This window comes from Acipenser ruthenus, chromosome 35 (assembly GCF_902713425.1).
Source record: "Acipenser ruthenus chromosome 35, fAciRut3.2 maternal haplotype, whole genome shotgun sequence".
Classification (NCBI taxonomy): Eukaryota; Metazoa; Chordata; class Actinopteri; order Acipenseriformes; family Acipenseridae; genus Acipenser; species Acipenser ruthenus.
Genome location: NC_081223.1, coordinates 6332610 through 6347958, shown reverse-complemented (window position 1 = coordinate 6347958; position 15349 = coordinate 6332610). Strand labels below are relative to the sequence as shown.

Sequence of the window (15349 nt, the reverse complement as noted above, 5' to 3'; positions counted from 1 at the left end):
ACTGCTGTGTCATAGGATTCTCATTGAAACTGCTGTGCCATAGGAGTCTCATTGAAATTGCTGTGCCATAGGGAGTCTTATTGAAACTGCTGTGCCATAGGAGTCTCATTGAAACTGCTGTGAAATAGGGAGTCTCATTAAAACTGTTGTGCAATAGGGAGTCTTATTGAAACTGGCATAGTCTTTTTTAACTGAAGTTTATGCCATAGGGCTTCATCAGCAGGTTACAAGCTGACAAGCTAATTATTAAGTTGTATACCCTGTGTGTGTGTGTGTGTGGTCATGTCTCAGTGAGTGTGTGTGTGTTTCCCTGTGTGTATGTGTGTTCATGTCTCTCTGTGTGTCAGTGTGCGTATTTCTCTGTGCATGTGTCACTGTGTGCGTGTTTCAGAATGTGCACCTGTGTCTCTGCGTGTCTATGATGTAAACCAATCATTCTGGTTTTCAAACAGCTTGCAGGGCAATAGTGAATCACTCAAATTGTGAATGAATGTGTAAATAAATAAATTAAACAAACTAATGAGAGAGTGGGAGGGAGAGGGAGGGAGGAAAAGGAAGTGAGAGAAAGAACAGCAAGAGGGAAAGCGAGAACGAGTGACTCGTTTGGAAGTGTAAAGGGATGAACTAATGAATGAATCAACAAATTACTCCCTGGATTCTGGAGACTGAAAGATAGATAGAAGTTTATAACCGTTTGTCTGAGGGATGCTGTGACAGGAAATGTGGAGTAGTGGTTAGGGCTCTGGACTCTTGACCGGAGGGTTGTGGGTTCAATCCCCAGTGGGGGACACTGCTGTTGTACCCTTGGGCAGATACTTTACCTAGATTGCTCCAGTAAAAACCCAACTGTATAAATGGGTAATTGTATGTAAAAATAATGTGATATCTGTATAATGTGAAATATCGTATAATGTGATATCTTGTAAGAATTGTAAGTCGCCCTGGATAAGGGCGTCTGCTAAGAAATAAATAATAATAATAATAATAAAATGACTGAGGTTGAGACTCAGAGACAGTTTAAATGTTCAAAAATAAAGTTTTTAATAAACAAAAATACAAAATAAACCGGCACAAGGGCCAAACAAAAAGGTTTTAAACATAAAATAAACACAAAACAAAAAAAGCAAAACTTACAAAAATAAAGGTTTCCAGGCTGGGCTTTGCCTTCACTGGATTCAAAAACAAACAAACAGAAACCCAGCACACACAAAACACTCTTGTTTCCTCTCCTTCTAGAACACTCCCCCTAGCCAGGGCCTCTCCCCTAGCTTTTATCCCCTGTGGCTGGAGCCCAATTAATAAATAATTGCTGATTATTCAATTAGGGCTCCAGCCACATTCTCACATGTTTTCCTGGCACAAAGGAATTTAACCCCCTCCCTGCCAGTCCCAACCACGTTCTTAAAGACGGGGCAGTCCCCCGTCACAAATGCCTTTTCAAGCAGTCACCCCCTCAAATGTTAACATCAAAGCATATCAAAGTTTAATTTCTTTTTTTTTTTGGAATCGTCAATTATTTTTACCCCGTGATTTCTCCCCAATTTGGAATGCCCAATTGTTTTTAAGACAGCCCCTGTCTCACTGCTTCTACAACCCCCCCCCCCACCTCCACACCTCCCCTCCTCCCCCCCCCCCACCCCCGCAGTGACTCTTTCTCGGCTGGGAGAGGCTGGAGACAGACAAGCGCACTCAAGCTTTAGTCCTCTGAAACAACACCGTACTTCAAACTGTCAAGTCAAGCTGTCCACTTTCTTCTTTCTTTGTTTTTTTGTTTCTTTCTTTCACACTGCAAGCCCAGTGTAACACAGCCGGCTCACAGGCAGGCAGGCAGGCAGGCGGGGCGGGCGTCTGGCCACCCACAGGAGTCACTGGTGTGCGGTGAGACCGTGATTACCCAGCTGACTTGAGCCCCCCTGCCTGGGTGGCATTCTGCTAATTGTGCACTGTCCCCTGGGAGCCCCTTGGAAATCCTCTAGGAATCCCCTAGGTACCTCCAAGGAGCTCCTGGCCACAGCTGGCGGTGGCATAGGCCCGGATTCGAAACAGTGCATTCTGCACTCCAGGGTGTGCCTTTACAGGATGCACCACTCGGGAGTCCCCTATTATTGTTAAAGATAATAAAATATTATAATCAGATTTGTAGGTCAACAGATCCACCATAAATAAAGCGGCTTCTTGTTCCTGATGAAGTCATTTCGACCGTGCTGCTGATGTGCTGCTGTGTGAGAGTGCTAATCTGGAGTGAAATGTGTTCAGGCTTTCACACACACACATTGAGAGAGACACACACATTGAGAGACACACATACGCACACTGGAGCACACACACACACATTGAGAGAGACACACACTGAGACACACACACATTGAGAGACATACACTCACTGGAACACACACACATTGCAAGAGAAACACACTGAGACACACACACACACTGAGAGAGAAACACACTGAGACACACACACACATTGATAGAGACACACACTGAGACACACACATTGAGAGAGAGACACACACACACACATTGAGAGAGACACACACTGAGACACACACACACAGAGAAACACACCGAGACACACACTCACACACGCACATTGGGAGAGACACACACACACATTGAGATAGACACACACTGAGACACACACACACATTGAGAGACACACACACACATTGATAGAGACACACACTGAGACACACACATTGAGAGAGAGACACACACACACACATTGAGAGAGACACACACTGAGACACACACACACAGAGAAACACACCGAGACACACACTCACACACGCACATTGGGAGAGACACACACACACATTGAGATAGACACACACTGAGACACACACACACATTGAGAGACACACACACACATTGAGAGAGACACACACTGAGACACACACACACACACACACATATACACACACATTGAGATAGAAACACACCGAGACACAGACACACATTGAGAGACATACACACACACACACACACACACTCATTGACAGTGTTCTTCTCTATTCATTGTCTTCCCTGAATTATAGAAGGCGTTCCTGTTTTTCCGAGTATTCGGGTTCCTCTATAAATGTCACCAAAGTTTCCGAGCCTCTCTCTGAGTGACTGTTCGCCCAGTCAGTTCTGTTATGTGCTGAGAATATTATATCATTGGGTCAATCGGGGTCAGGGGTCACTCTTAGAGAGATCTATGACAGACAACTGAATAAATGTTCATTGAGACATGACTTCAAATCTGTCTGTATATTGGTTTACCTTTCTGTCTTGTTTGTCATTCTGTTTATCTATCAGTCTATCTCTCTCCCCTCCCTTCTGCTCTCTCACACTCTCTCCTCTCTCTCCCCACGCAGGCTCGGTGTCTGTCTGGCTGTTGCTCTGGCTGGCAGTCTGCTCCCCTAGCCCTGCCTATTCCTGCCCCAGGCTGTGTGTCTGTTACCCCTCCCCGATGATGGTCAGCTGCCAGTCTCAGAACTTCTCGGCGGTGCCGGCCGGCATTCCCTATGACAGCCAGAGAGTATTCCTCCAAAACAACCGCATCACAGAGCTGCAGGCAGAGTCCTTCGGCTTCCAGACACAGGTACCGTCTTGCCCTGTTCACACTTCACATTTATGGGTAACCCCCTTTTCTCCCCCAATTTATAAATTGTTTTTAAGACTATGTCTGCCTCACCACTGCTGCTGCTGCTGCGATCTCCCCCGCAGTGACTCCTTCTCGGCTGGGAGAGGCTGGAGATAGACAAACACACTCAAGCTTTTGTCCTCCGAAACAACAACGTGCAAGCCCACACAATAATCTAAATGTAATTCAATTACATACTTATTTTGTTCATATATGTAGTCTTTTACAGAGTTTTTTAAACATACATATATAATTACAGGAAGGTAGGATGTTGGAGACAAATAGAAAATGTATGGGGGGGTCCATCTTTTAAGAGACACTATTTGACTGTCCCTTGAGTGCAGGTCTCTTAATACATGTTTGACTGTAACTTGAAATTGAGCTTGAAAATGATCTTCCTCTCTCTCCCCCACCTCTCTCTCTCTCCCTCTCATCAGGTCCTGTGGCTCTACTCCAACAACATCAGCTCCATCAAACCCGATTCCTTCAGCGACATGCGAGATCTGGAGGAGCTGGACCTGGGGGATAACCCCTCCCTGCGCACCCTCCATCCTGACTCCTTCCGGGGGCTGGACAAGCTGCAGAGCCTGCACATATACCGCTGCCAGCTGGGGACCCTGCCCGGAAACATCTTCAAAAAACTCTACAGCCTGCAGTTCCTTTACCTGCAGGACAACCTGCTGCAACACATCCAGGTGAGAGAGAGAGAGAGAGAGAGAGAGAGAGAGAGAGAGAGAGAGAGAGAGAGAGAGAGAGAGAGAGAGAGAGAGAGAGAGAGAGAGAGAGAGAGAGAGAGAGAGAGAGAGAGAGAGAGAGAGAGAGAGAGAGAGAGAGACCTCCTATCTAATACAGTGCGCCTCCAACCCTGCTCCTGGAGCCCCCCCCCCCCCCATCCTATCTAATACAGTGCATCTCCAACCCTGCTCCTGGAGCCCCCCCCATCCCCCCCATCCTATCTAATACAGTGTGTCTCCAACCCTGCTCCCGGAGAGCCCCCTCTATCCTATCTAATACAGTGTGTCTCAACCCTGCTCCTGGAGAGCCCCCTCTATCCTATCTAATAGAGTGTGTCTCAACCCTGCTCCTGGAGAGCCCCCTCTATCCTATCTAATACAGTGTGTCTCAATCCTGCTCCTGGAGAGCCCCCTCTATCCTATCTAATACAGTCTGTCTCAACCCTGCTCCTGGGGGGGAAGGGGTGACAGGAGGCAGATACATACAGGAGAGCTATAACACAAATAATTTTAATTATATAATTTAACATACAACTTTTTGGTAGTACTGAATTTTCATGTGCCAAATATCAATCTCTGTCCCTCCCCTTCCCCCTCCCTCTCTCTCCCCCTCTCAGGACAATCTCTTCTCAGACCTGGTGAATCTCACTCACCTCTTCCTCCACGGCAACCAAATCCGAGTCCTGTCTGAAAATGTCTTCAGAGGGCTGGTCAACCTGGACAGGCTCCTCCTCCACGAGAACCGAGTGCGACAGGTCAACCGCAAAGCCTTCAGGGACCTGGGTCACCTCACCACCCTCTTCCTCTTCAACAACGCCCTAACAGACCTCCCTGCTTCGGCCCTCTCCGATCTCTCATCCCTGCAGTTCCTCAGACTCAACGGAAACCCCTGGAGCTGCTCCTGCCAGGCCCGCCCTCTCTGGGAATGGTTCCGTCAGGTCCGGATCTCCAGCTCCGAGCTCCTCTGCGCCGGTCCCGAGGAGAGGAAAGGTCTAGATTTGAGGTTCTTGAGAGAAATCGATTTCGCTCCCTGCCCCATGATGCCTTACTATCCGAGAGCCCGCGTCACTTACACCTTCAGCACCAGAACGAGATGGTGGTTCCCCAAATCGGGCAAGGCAAGCGGGGGGAATTCGGACAAATCTAAAGGCTTGGATGGAAAGAAAGGACAACAGCAAGACAACAGTTACATCAGTCCAGATAAAAGTCAAACCAAAAGTTACGAAGCTGAGTCCACATTGACGAAAGTTAAAGAGCAAGACTACTGGGAGAAATATGAAAACGAAGACTCCACTATTCGTTGTTACAAGTTGGATTGTTTGAAAGAAGCAAACGGGAAGTCCAGAGGCGTTTGTCCAGACGCGTCCCTCTTTCTCCTCTCTCTCTCCCTCACTCTCACCCTCTCCCTCTCTCTCACCCTTCACTTTCTTTTTCCTGAAACCATGTGAAGAGCATTTGTGAATTTCCCCTTAAAGTCTATATTGAAAAGATATTACGATTCAATTACTGCTCTGCAGTGTTGAGTTTCCTATAGACCAGCTCCGCTCTGAAACTGCTGTGCGATAATGAGTCTTATTAAAACTGCTGTGCGATAATGAGTCTTATTAAAACTGCTGTGCGATAATGAGTCTTATTGAAACTGCTGTGCAATAGGGAGTCTCATTGAAACTGCTGTGTGATAGGGAGTCTTATTGAAACTGCTGTGTGATAGGGAGTCTCATTGAAACTGCTGTGCGATAGGGAGTCTTATTGAAACTGCTGTGCGATAGGGAGTCTTATTGAAACTGCTGTGCGATAGGGAGTCTTATTGAAACTGCTGTGCGATAGGGAGTCTCATTGAAACTGCTGTGCAATAGGGAGTCTCATTAAAACAGCTGTGCAAAAGGGAGTCTTATTAAAACTGCTCTGTAATAGGGAGCCTTACTGAAACTGCTGTGCGATAGGGAGTATCATTGAAACTGCTGTGTGATAGGGAGTCTTATTGAAACTGCTGTGCAATAGGGAGTCTTATTGAAACTGCTGTGCAATAGGGAGTCTTATTGAAACTGCTGTGCGATAGGGAGTCTTATTGAAACTGCTGTGCGATAGGGAGTCTTATTGAAACTGCTGTGCAATAGGGAGTCTCATTAAATCAGCTGTGCAAAAGGGAGTCTTATTAAAACTGCTCTGTAATAGGGAGTCTTACTGAAACTGCTGTGCGATAGGGAGTATCATTGAAACTGCTGTGCGATAGGGAGTATCATTGAAACTGCTGTGCGATAGGGAGTCTTATTGAAACTGCTGTGCGATAGGGAGTCTTATTGAAACTGCTGTGCGATAGGGAGTCTTATTGAAACTGTTGTGCGATAATGAGTCTTATTAAAACTGCTGTGTGATAACGAGTCTTATTGAAACTGCTGTGCAATAGGGAGTCTTATTGAAACTGCTGTGCAATAGGGAGTCTTATTGAAACTGCTGTGCAATAGGGAGTCTTAATGAAACTGCTGTGCGATAGGGAGTCTTATTGAAACTGCTGTGCGATAGGGAGTCTTATTGAAACTGCTGTGTGATAGGGAGTCTCATTGAAACTGCTGTGCAATAGGGAGTCTCATTAAAACAGCTGTGCAAAAGGGAGTCTCATTGAAACTGCTGTGAAATAGGATGAGTCTCATTGAAACTGCTGTGTGGCAGGGGGTCTTATTGAAACTGCTGTGCAATAGGGAGTCTTATTGAAACTGCTGTGAAATAGGATGAGTCTCATTGAAACTGCTGTGTGACAGGGGGTCTTATTGAAACTGCTGTGCAATAGGGAGTCTTATTGAAACTGCTGTGAAATAGGGAGTCTCATTGAAACTGCTGTGTGATAGGGAGTCTTATTGAAACTGCTGTGTGATAGGGAGTCTTATTGAAAATGCTGTGTAATAGGGAGTCTCATTGAAACTGCTGTGCAATAGGGAGTCTTATTGAAACTGCTGTGCAATAGGGAGTCTAATTGAAACTGTTGTGCGATAATGAGTCTTATTAAAACTGCTGTGTGATAACGAGTCTTATTGAAACTGCTGTGCAATAGGGAGTCTTATTGAAACTGCTGTGCAATAGGGAGTCTTATTGAAACTGCTGTGCAATAGGGAGTCTTAATGAAACTGCTGTGCGATAGGGAGTCTTATTGAAACTGCTGTGCGATAGGGAGTCTTATTGAAACTGCTGTGTGATAGGGAGTCTCATTGAAACTGCTGTGCAATAGGGAGTCTCATTAAAACAGCTGTGCAAAAGGGAGTCTCATTGAAACTGCTGTGAAATAGGATGAGTCTCATTGAAACTGCTGTGTGGCAGGGGGTCTTATTGAAACTGCTGTGCAATAGGGAGTCTTATTGAAACTGCTGTGAAATAGGATGAGTCTCATTGAAACTGCTGTGTGACAGGGGGTCTTATTGAAACTGCTGTGCAATAGGGAGTCTTATTGAAACTGCTGTGAAATAGGGAGTCTCATTGAAACTGCTGTGTGATAGGGAGTCTTATTGAAACTGCTGTGTGATAGGGAGTCTTATTGAAAATGCTGTGTAATAGGGAGTCTCATTGAAACTGCTGTGCGATAGGGAGTCTCATTGAAAGTGTTTGAGAGAGACCCAGGGAAAGCACTGTTTTAAAAGGAACTAATCTAAAAAGTTATATAAAAAAATGAAATGTTGTCTTTCCTATAGACTCGCTCTGTACAGCTCTGCAGTGTTGATCTGTCTTTCCTTTTAACCTGCTCTGTACAGCTCTGCAGTGTTGAGTTTCCTATAGACCTGCTCTGTGCAGCTCTGCAGTGTTGAGTTTCCTATAGACCTGCTCTGTGCAGCTCTGCAGTGTTGAGTTTCCTATAGACCTGCTCTGTGCAGCTCTGCAGTGTTGAGTTTCCTATAGACCTGCTCTGTGCAGCTCTGCAGTGTTGAGTTTCCTATAGACCTGCACTGTGCAGCTCTGCAGTGTTGAGTTTCCTATAGACCTGCTCTGTGCAGCTCTGCAGTGTCGAGTTTCCTATAGACCTGCTCTGTGCAGCTCTGCAGTGTTGAGTTTCATTTAGACCTGCACTGTGCTGCTCTGCAGTGTTGAGTTTCCTATAGACCTGCTCTGTGCAGCTCTGCAGTGTTGAGTTTCCTTTAGACCTACTCTGTGCAGCTCTGCCGTCTTGAGTTTCCTATAGACCTGCTCTGTGCAGCTCTGCAGTGTTGAGTTTCCTATAGACCTGCTCTGTGCAGCTCTGCAGTGTTGAGTTTCCTATAGACCTGCTCTGTGCAGCTCTGCCGTCTTGAGTTTCCTATAGACCTGCTCTGTGCAGCTCTGCAGTGTTGAGTTTCCTATAGAACTGCTCTGTGCAGCTCTGCAGTGTTGAGTTTCCTATAGACCTGCTCTGTGCAGCTCTGCAGTGTTGAGTTTCCTATAGACCTGCTCTGTGCAGCTCTGCCGTCTTGAGTTTCCTATAGACCTGCTCTGTGCAGCTCTGCAGTGTTGAGTTTCCTATAGAACTGCTCTGTGCAGCTCTGCAGTGTTGAGTTTCCTACAGACCTGCTCTGTGCAGCTCTGTTCATAATGAATTACAAATTACACTTCTTTTAAAGTGTTTTGCCTTTTTTTTCCCAGTTTTATGTCTCTCTCTCTCTCTCTCTCTCTCTCTCTCTCTCTCTCTCTCTCTCTCTCTCTCTCTCTCTCTCTCTCTCTCTCTCTTTGACTTTCTTAATTGCTATGAAAATCACTACAAAATATTCTGCAACTGTTTTAAGATGTTTACAGATTATATATATATATACAAAATGTGTTTCAGATGTTACAATTTGAAACTGTTTTCTTTTTACTTTGAAATTGCATGTATTTTATTTAATTTCAGTGCAAAATGACTATTTTTTTTTTTGAAGGGACTGATCCATTTAGGTGCAGTCAAAGAGAGGGGTGAGGGAGTTTGGACTAGTAATAATACTGTAATAATAATAATAATAATAATAATAATGATAATAATAATATGCACAATAGCCTTAGACCAATCACCCCCTATACTAACTATAATGGACTGTTCCGTGTTTTTTTTTTTTTTAAGGTGTTGGATTGCCTGAATTTGTGTAATTTTAGGAATTTGTTTATAAAGTTGTGTATTGATTTTTTCATTTATGTATTTATTTGTTTATTTTGTTCATTAATTTTCATAAGTGTTAGATCTCAGGAATTTAAGATTTACAACATTTTTATGGATTTTAAAAACAGCACTGTACTGCACTGGGGATCTGAGAGCCAGCTAATTCAATACAGTCCAGTCTAATCTAACAGCACGGCACTGTACTGGGGATCTGAGAGCCAGCTAATTCAATACATTCCAGTCTAATCTAACAGCACTGTACTGTACTGGAGATATGAGAGCCAGCTAATTCAGTACAGTCCAGTCTAATCTGACAGCACAGTACTGTACTGGGGATCTGAGAGACAGCTAATTCAATACAGTCCAGTCTAATCTAACAGCACGGTACTGTACTGGAGATATGAGAGCCAGCTAATTCAATACAGTCCAGTCTAATCTAACAGCACTGTACTGTACTGGGGATCTGAGAGCCAGCTAATTCAATACAGTCCAGTCTAATCTAACAGCACAGTACTGTACTGGAGATATGAGAGCCAGCTAATTCAATACAGTCCAGTCTAATCTAACAGCACTGTACTGTGGATCTGAGAGCCAGCTAATTCAGTACAGTCCAGTCTTATCTAACAGCACTGTACTGGAGATCTGAGAGCCAGTTTATTCAATACAGTCCAGTCTAATCTAACAGCACTGTACTGTACTCATGATCTGAGAGCCAGCTAATTCAATACAGTCCAGTCTAATCTAACAGCACGGTACTGTACTGGGAATCTGAGAGCCAGCTAATTCAATACAGTCCAGTCTAATCTAACAGCACTGTACTGTACTGGGGATCTGAGAGCCAGCTAATTCAATACAGTCCAGTCGAATCTAACAGCACGGTACTGTACTGGGGATCTGAGAGCCAGCTAATTCAATACAGTCCAGTCTAATCTAACAGCACTGTACTGGGGATCTGAGAGCCAGCTAATTCAATACAGTCCAGTCTAATCTAACAGCGCTGTACTGTACTGGGGATCTGAGAGCCAGCTAATTCAATACAGTCCAGTCGAATCTAACAGCACTGTGCTGTACTGGGGATCTGAGAGCCAGCTAATTCAATACAGTCCAGTCTAATCTAACAGCACATTACTGTACTGGGGATCTGGGAGACAGCTAATTCAATACAGTCCAGTCTAATCTAAAAGCACTGTGATGTACTGGGGATCTGAGAGCCAGCTAATTCAATACAGTCCAGTCTAATCTAACAGCACTGTACTGTACTGGGGATCTGAGAGCCAGCTAATTCAATACAGTCAAGTCTAATCTAACAGCACGGTACTGTACTGGGGAACTGAGAGCCAGCTAATTCAATACAGTCCAGTCTAATCTAACAGCACTGTACTGTACTGGGGATCTGAGAGCCAGCTAATTCAATACAGTCCAGTCTAATCTAATAGCACTGTACTGTACTGGGGATCTGAGAGCCAGCTAATTCAATACAGTCCAGTCTAATCTAACAGCACTGTACTGGGGATCTGAGAGCCAGCTAATTCAGTACAGTCCAGTCTTATCTAACAGCACTGTACTGGAGATCTGAGAGCCAGTTTATTCAATACAGTCCAGTCTAATCTAACAGCACTGTACTGTACTCATGATCTGAGAGCCAGCTAATTCAATACAGTCCAGTCTAATCTAACAGCACGGTACTGTACTGGGAATCTGAGAGCCAGCTAATTCAATACAGTCCAGTCTAATCTAACAGCACTGTACTGTACTGGGGATCTGAGAGCCAGCTAATTCAATACAGTCCAGTCTAATCTAACAGCACTGTACTGGAGATATGAGAGCCAGCTAATTCAATACAGTCCAGTCTAATCTAACAGCACTGTACTGTACTGGGGATCTGAGAGCCAGCTAATTCAATACAGTCCAGTCTAATCTAACAGCACTGTACTGTACTTGAGATATGAGAGCCAGCTAATTCAATACAGTCCAGTCTAATCTAACAGCACTGTACTGGGCATCTGAGAGCCAGCTAATTCAGTACAGTCCAGTCTTATCTAACAGCACTGTACTGGAGATCTGAGAGCCCGTTTATTCAATACAGTCCAGTCTAATCTAACAGCAAAGTACTGTACTCATGATCTGAGAGCCAGCTAATTCAATACAGTCAAGTCTAATCTAACAGCACTGTACAGTACTGGGGATCTGAGAGCCAGCTAATTCAATCCAGTCCAGTCGAATCTAACAGCACGGTACTGTACTGGGGATCTGAGAGCCAGCTAATTCAATACAGTCCAGTCTAATCTAACAGCACTGTACTGGGGATCTGAGAGCCAGCTAATTCAATACAGTCCAGTCTAATCTAACAGCACGGTACTGTACTGGGGATTTGAGAGCCAGCTAATTCAATACAGTCCAGTCGAATCTAACAGCACTGTGCTGTACTGGGGATCAGAGAGCCAGCTAATTCTATACAGTCCAGTCTAATCTAATAGCACTGTACTGTACTGGAGATATGAGAGCCAGCTAATTCAATACATTCCAGTCTAATCTAACAGCACTGTACTGGGGATCTGAGAGCCCGTTTATTCAATACAGTCCAGTCTAATCTAACAGCAAAGTACTGTACTCATGATCTGAGAGCCAGCTAATTCAATACAGTCAAGTCTAATCTAACAGCACTGTACTGGAGATCTGAGAGCCAGTTTATTCAATACAGTCCAGTCTAATCTAACAGCACTGTACTGTACTCATGATCTGAGAGCCAGCTAATTCAATACAGTCCAGTCTAATCTAACAGCACGGTACTGTATTGGGAATCTGAGAGCCAGCTAATTCAATACAGTCCAGTCTAATCTAACAGCACTGTACTGTACTGGGGATCTGAGAGCCAGCTAATTCAATACAGTCCAGTCTAATCTAACAGCACTGTACTGGAGATATGAGAGCCAGCTAATTCAATACAGTCCAGTCTAATCTAACAGCACTGTACTGTACTGGGGATCTGAGAGCCAGCTAATTCAATACAGTCCAGTCTAATCTAACAGCACTGTACTGTACTTGAGATATGAGAGCCAGCTAATTCAATACAGTCCAGTCTAATCTAACAGCACTGTACTGGGCATCTGAGAGCCAGCTAATTCAGTACAGTCCAGTCTTATCTAACAGCACTGTACTGGAGATCTGAGAGCCCGTTTATTCAATACAGTCCAGTCTAATCTAACAGCAAAGTACTGTACTCATGATCTGAGAGCCAGCTAATTCAATACAGTCAAGTCTAATCTAACAGCACTGTACAGTACTGGGGATCTGAGAGCCAGCTAACTCAATCCAGTCCAGTCGAATCTAACAGCACGGTACTGTACTGGGGATCTGAGAGCCAGCTAATTCAATACAGTCCAGTCTAATCTAACAGCACTGTACTGGGGATCTGAGAGCCAGCTAATTCAATACAGTCCAGTCTAATCTAACAGCACGGTACTGTACTGGGGATTTGAGAGCCAGCTAATTCAATACAGTCCAGTCGAATCTAACAGCACTGTGCTGTACTGGGGATCAGAGAGCCAGCTAATTCTATACAGTCCAGTCTAATCTAATAGCACTGTACTGTACTGGAGATATGAGAGCCAGCTAATTCAATACATTCCAGTCTAATCTAACAGCACTGTACTGGGGATCTGAGAGCCCGTTTATTCAATACAGTCCAGTCTAATCTAACAGCAAAGTACTGTACTCATGATCTGAGAGCCAGCTAATTCAATACAGTCAAGTCTAATCTAACAGCACTGTACTGTACTGGGGATCTGAGAGCCAGCTAATTCAATCCAGTCCAGTCGAATCTAACAGCACGGTACTGTACTGGGGATCTGAGAGCCAGCTAATTCAATACAGTCCAGTCTAATCTAACAGCACTGTACTGGGGATCTGAGAGCCAGCTAATTCAATACAGTCCAGTCTAATCTAACAGCACGGTACTGTACTGGGGATCTGAGAGCCAGCTAATTCAATACAGTCCAGTCGAATCTAACAGCACTGTGCTGTACTGGGGATCAGAGAGCCAGCTAATTCAATACAGTCCAGTCTAATCTAATAGCACTGTACTGTACTGGAGATATGAGAGCCAGCTAATTCAATACATTCCAGTCTAATCTAACAGCACTGTACTGGGGATCTGAGAGCCAGCTAATTCAGTACAGTCCAGTCTTATCTAACAGCACTGTACTGGAGATCTGAGAGCCAGTTTATTCAATACAGTCCAGTCTAATCTAACAGCACTGTACTGTACTCATGATCTGAGAGCCAGCTAATTCAATACAGTCCAGTCTAATCTAACAGCACGGTACTGTACTGGGAATCTGAGAGCCAGCTAATTCAATACAGTCCAGTCTAATCTAACAGCACTGTACTGTACTGGGGATCTGAGAGCCAGCTAATTCAATACAGTCCAGTCTAATCTAACAGCACGGTACTGTACTGGGGATCTGAGAGCCTGCTAATTCAATACAGTCCAGTCTAATCTAACAGCACTGTACTGGGGATCTGAGAGCCAGCTAATTCAATACAGTCCAGTCTAATCTAACAGCACGGTACTGTACTGGGGATCTGAGAGCCAGCTAATTCAATACAGTCCAGTCGAATCTAACAGCACTGTGCTGTACTGGGGATCTGAGAGCCAGCTAATTCAATACAGTCCAGTCTAATCTAACAGCACTGTACTGTACTGGGGATCTGAGAGCCAGCTAATTCAATACAGTCCAGTCTAATCTAACAGCACTGTACTGTACTGGGGATCTGAGAGCCAGCTAATTCAATACAGTCCAGTCTAATCTAACAGCACTGTACTGTACTGGGGATCTGAGAGCCAGCTAATTCAATACAGTCCAGTCTAATCTAACAGCACGGTACTGTACTGGGGAACTGAGAGCCAGCTAATTCAATACAGTCCAGTCTAATCTAACAGCACTGTACTGTACTGGGGATCTGAGAGCCAGCTAATTCAATACAGTCCAGTCTAATCTAACAGCACTGTACTGTACTGGAGATATGAGAGCCAGCTAATTCAATACAGTCCAGTCTAATCTAACAGCACTGTACTGGGCATCTGAGAGCCAGCTAATTCAGTACAGTCCAGTCTTATCTAACAGCACTGTACTGGAGATCTGAGAGCCCGTTTATTCAATACAGTCCACTCTAATCTAACAGCAAAGTACTGTACTCATGATCTGAGAGCCAGCTAATTCAATACAGTCAAGTCTAATCTAACAGCACTGTACTGTACTGGGGATCTGAGAGCCAGCTAATTCAATCCAGTCCAGTCGAATCTAACAGCACGGTACTGTACTGGGGATCTGAGAGCCAGCTAATTCAATACAGTCCAGTCTAATCTAACAGCACTGTACTGGGGATCTGAGAGCCAGCTAATTCAATACAGTCCAGTCTAATCTAACAGCACGGTACTGTACTGGGGATCTGAGAGCCAGCTAATTCAATACAGTCCAGTCGAATCTAACAGCACTGTGCTGTACTGGGGATCAGAGAGCCAGCTAATTCAATACAGTCCAGTCTAATCTAACAGCACTGTACTGTACTGGGGATCTGAGAGCCAGCTAATTCAATACAGTCCAGTCTAATCTAACAGCTCTGTACTGTACAGGGGATCTGAGAGCCAGCTAATTCAATACAGTCCAGTCTAATCTAACAGCACGGTACTGTACTGGGGAACTGAGAGCCAGCTAATTCAATACAGTCCAGTCTAATCTAACAGCACTGTACTGTACTGGGGATCTGAGAGCCAGCTAATTCAATACAGTCCAGTCTAATCTAACAGCACTGTACTGTACTGGAGATATGAGAGCCAGCTAATTCAATACAGTCCAGTCTAATCTAACAGCACTGTACTGGGGATCTGAGAGCCAG

General features: G+C 44.6%; 1 protein-coding gene across 1 annotated transcript; it reads left to right on the top strand.

Annotated features, from left to right (window-relative positions):
* Positions 1–3361: 3361 nt before the first annotated feature.
* Positions 3362–5824, top strand: LOC117421160 (reticulon-4 receptor-like 2; the record flags this gene model as incomplete). Its single annotated transcript, XM_059007747.1, has 3 exons — positions 3362–3586; positions 4066–4323; positions 4980–5824. Coding segments are annotated over 3 exons (1314 nt in total), but the record flags the coding sequence as incomplete, so codon positions are not given.
* Between the last annotated feature and the right edge of the window lie 9525 nt (positions 5825–15349).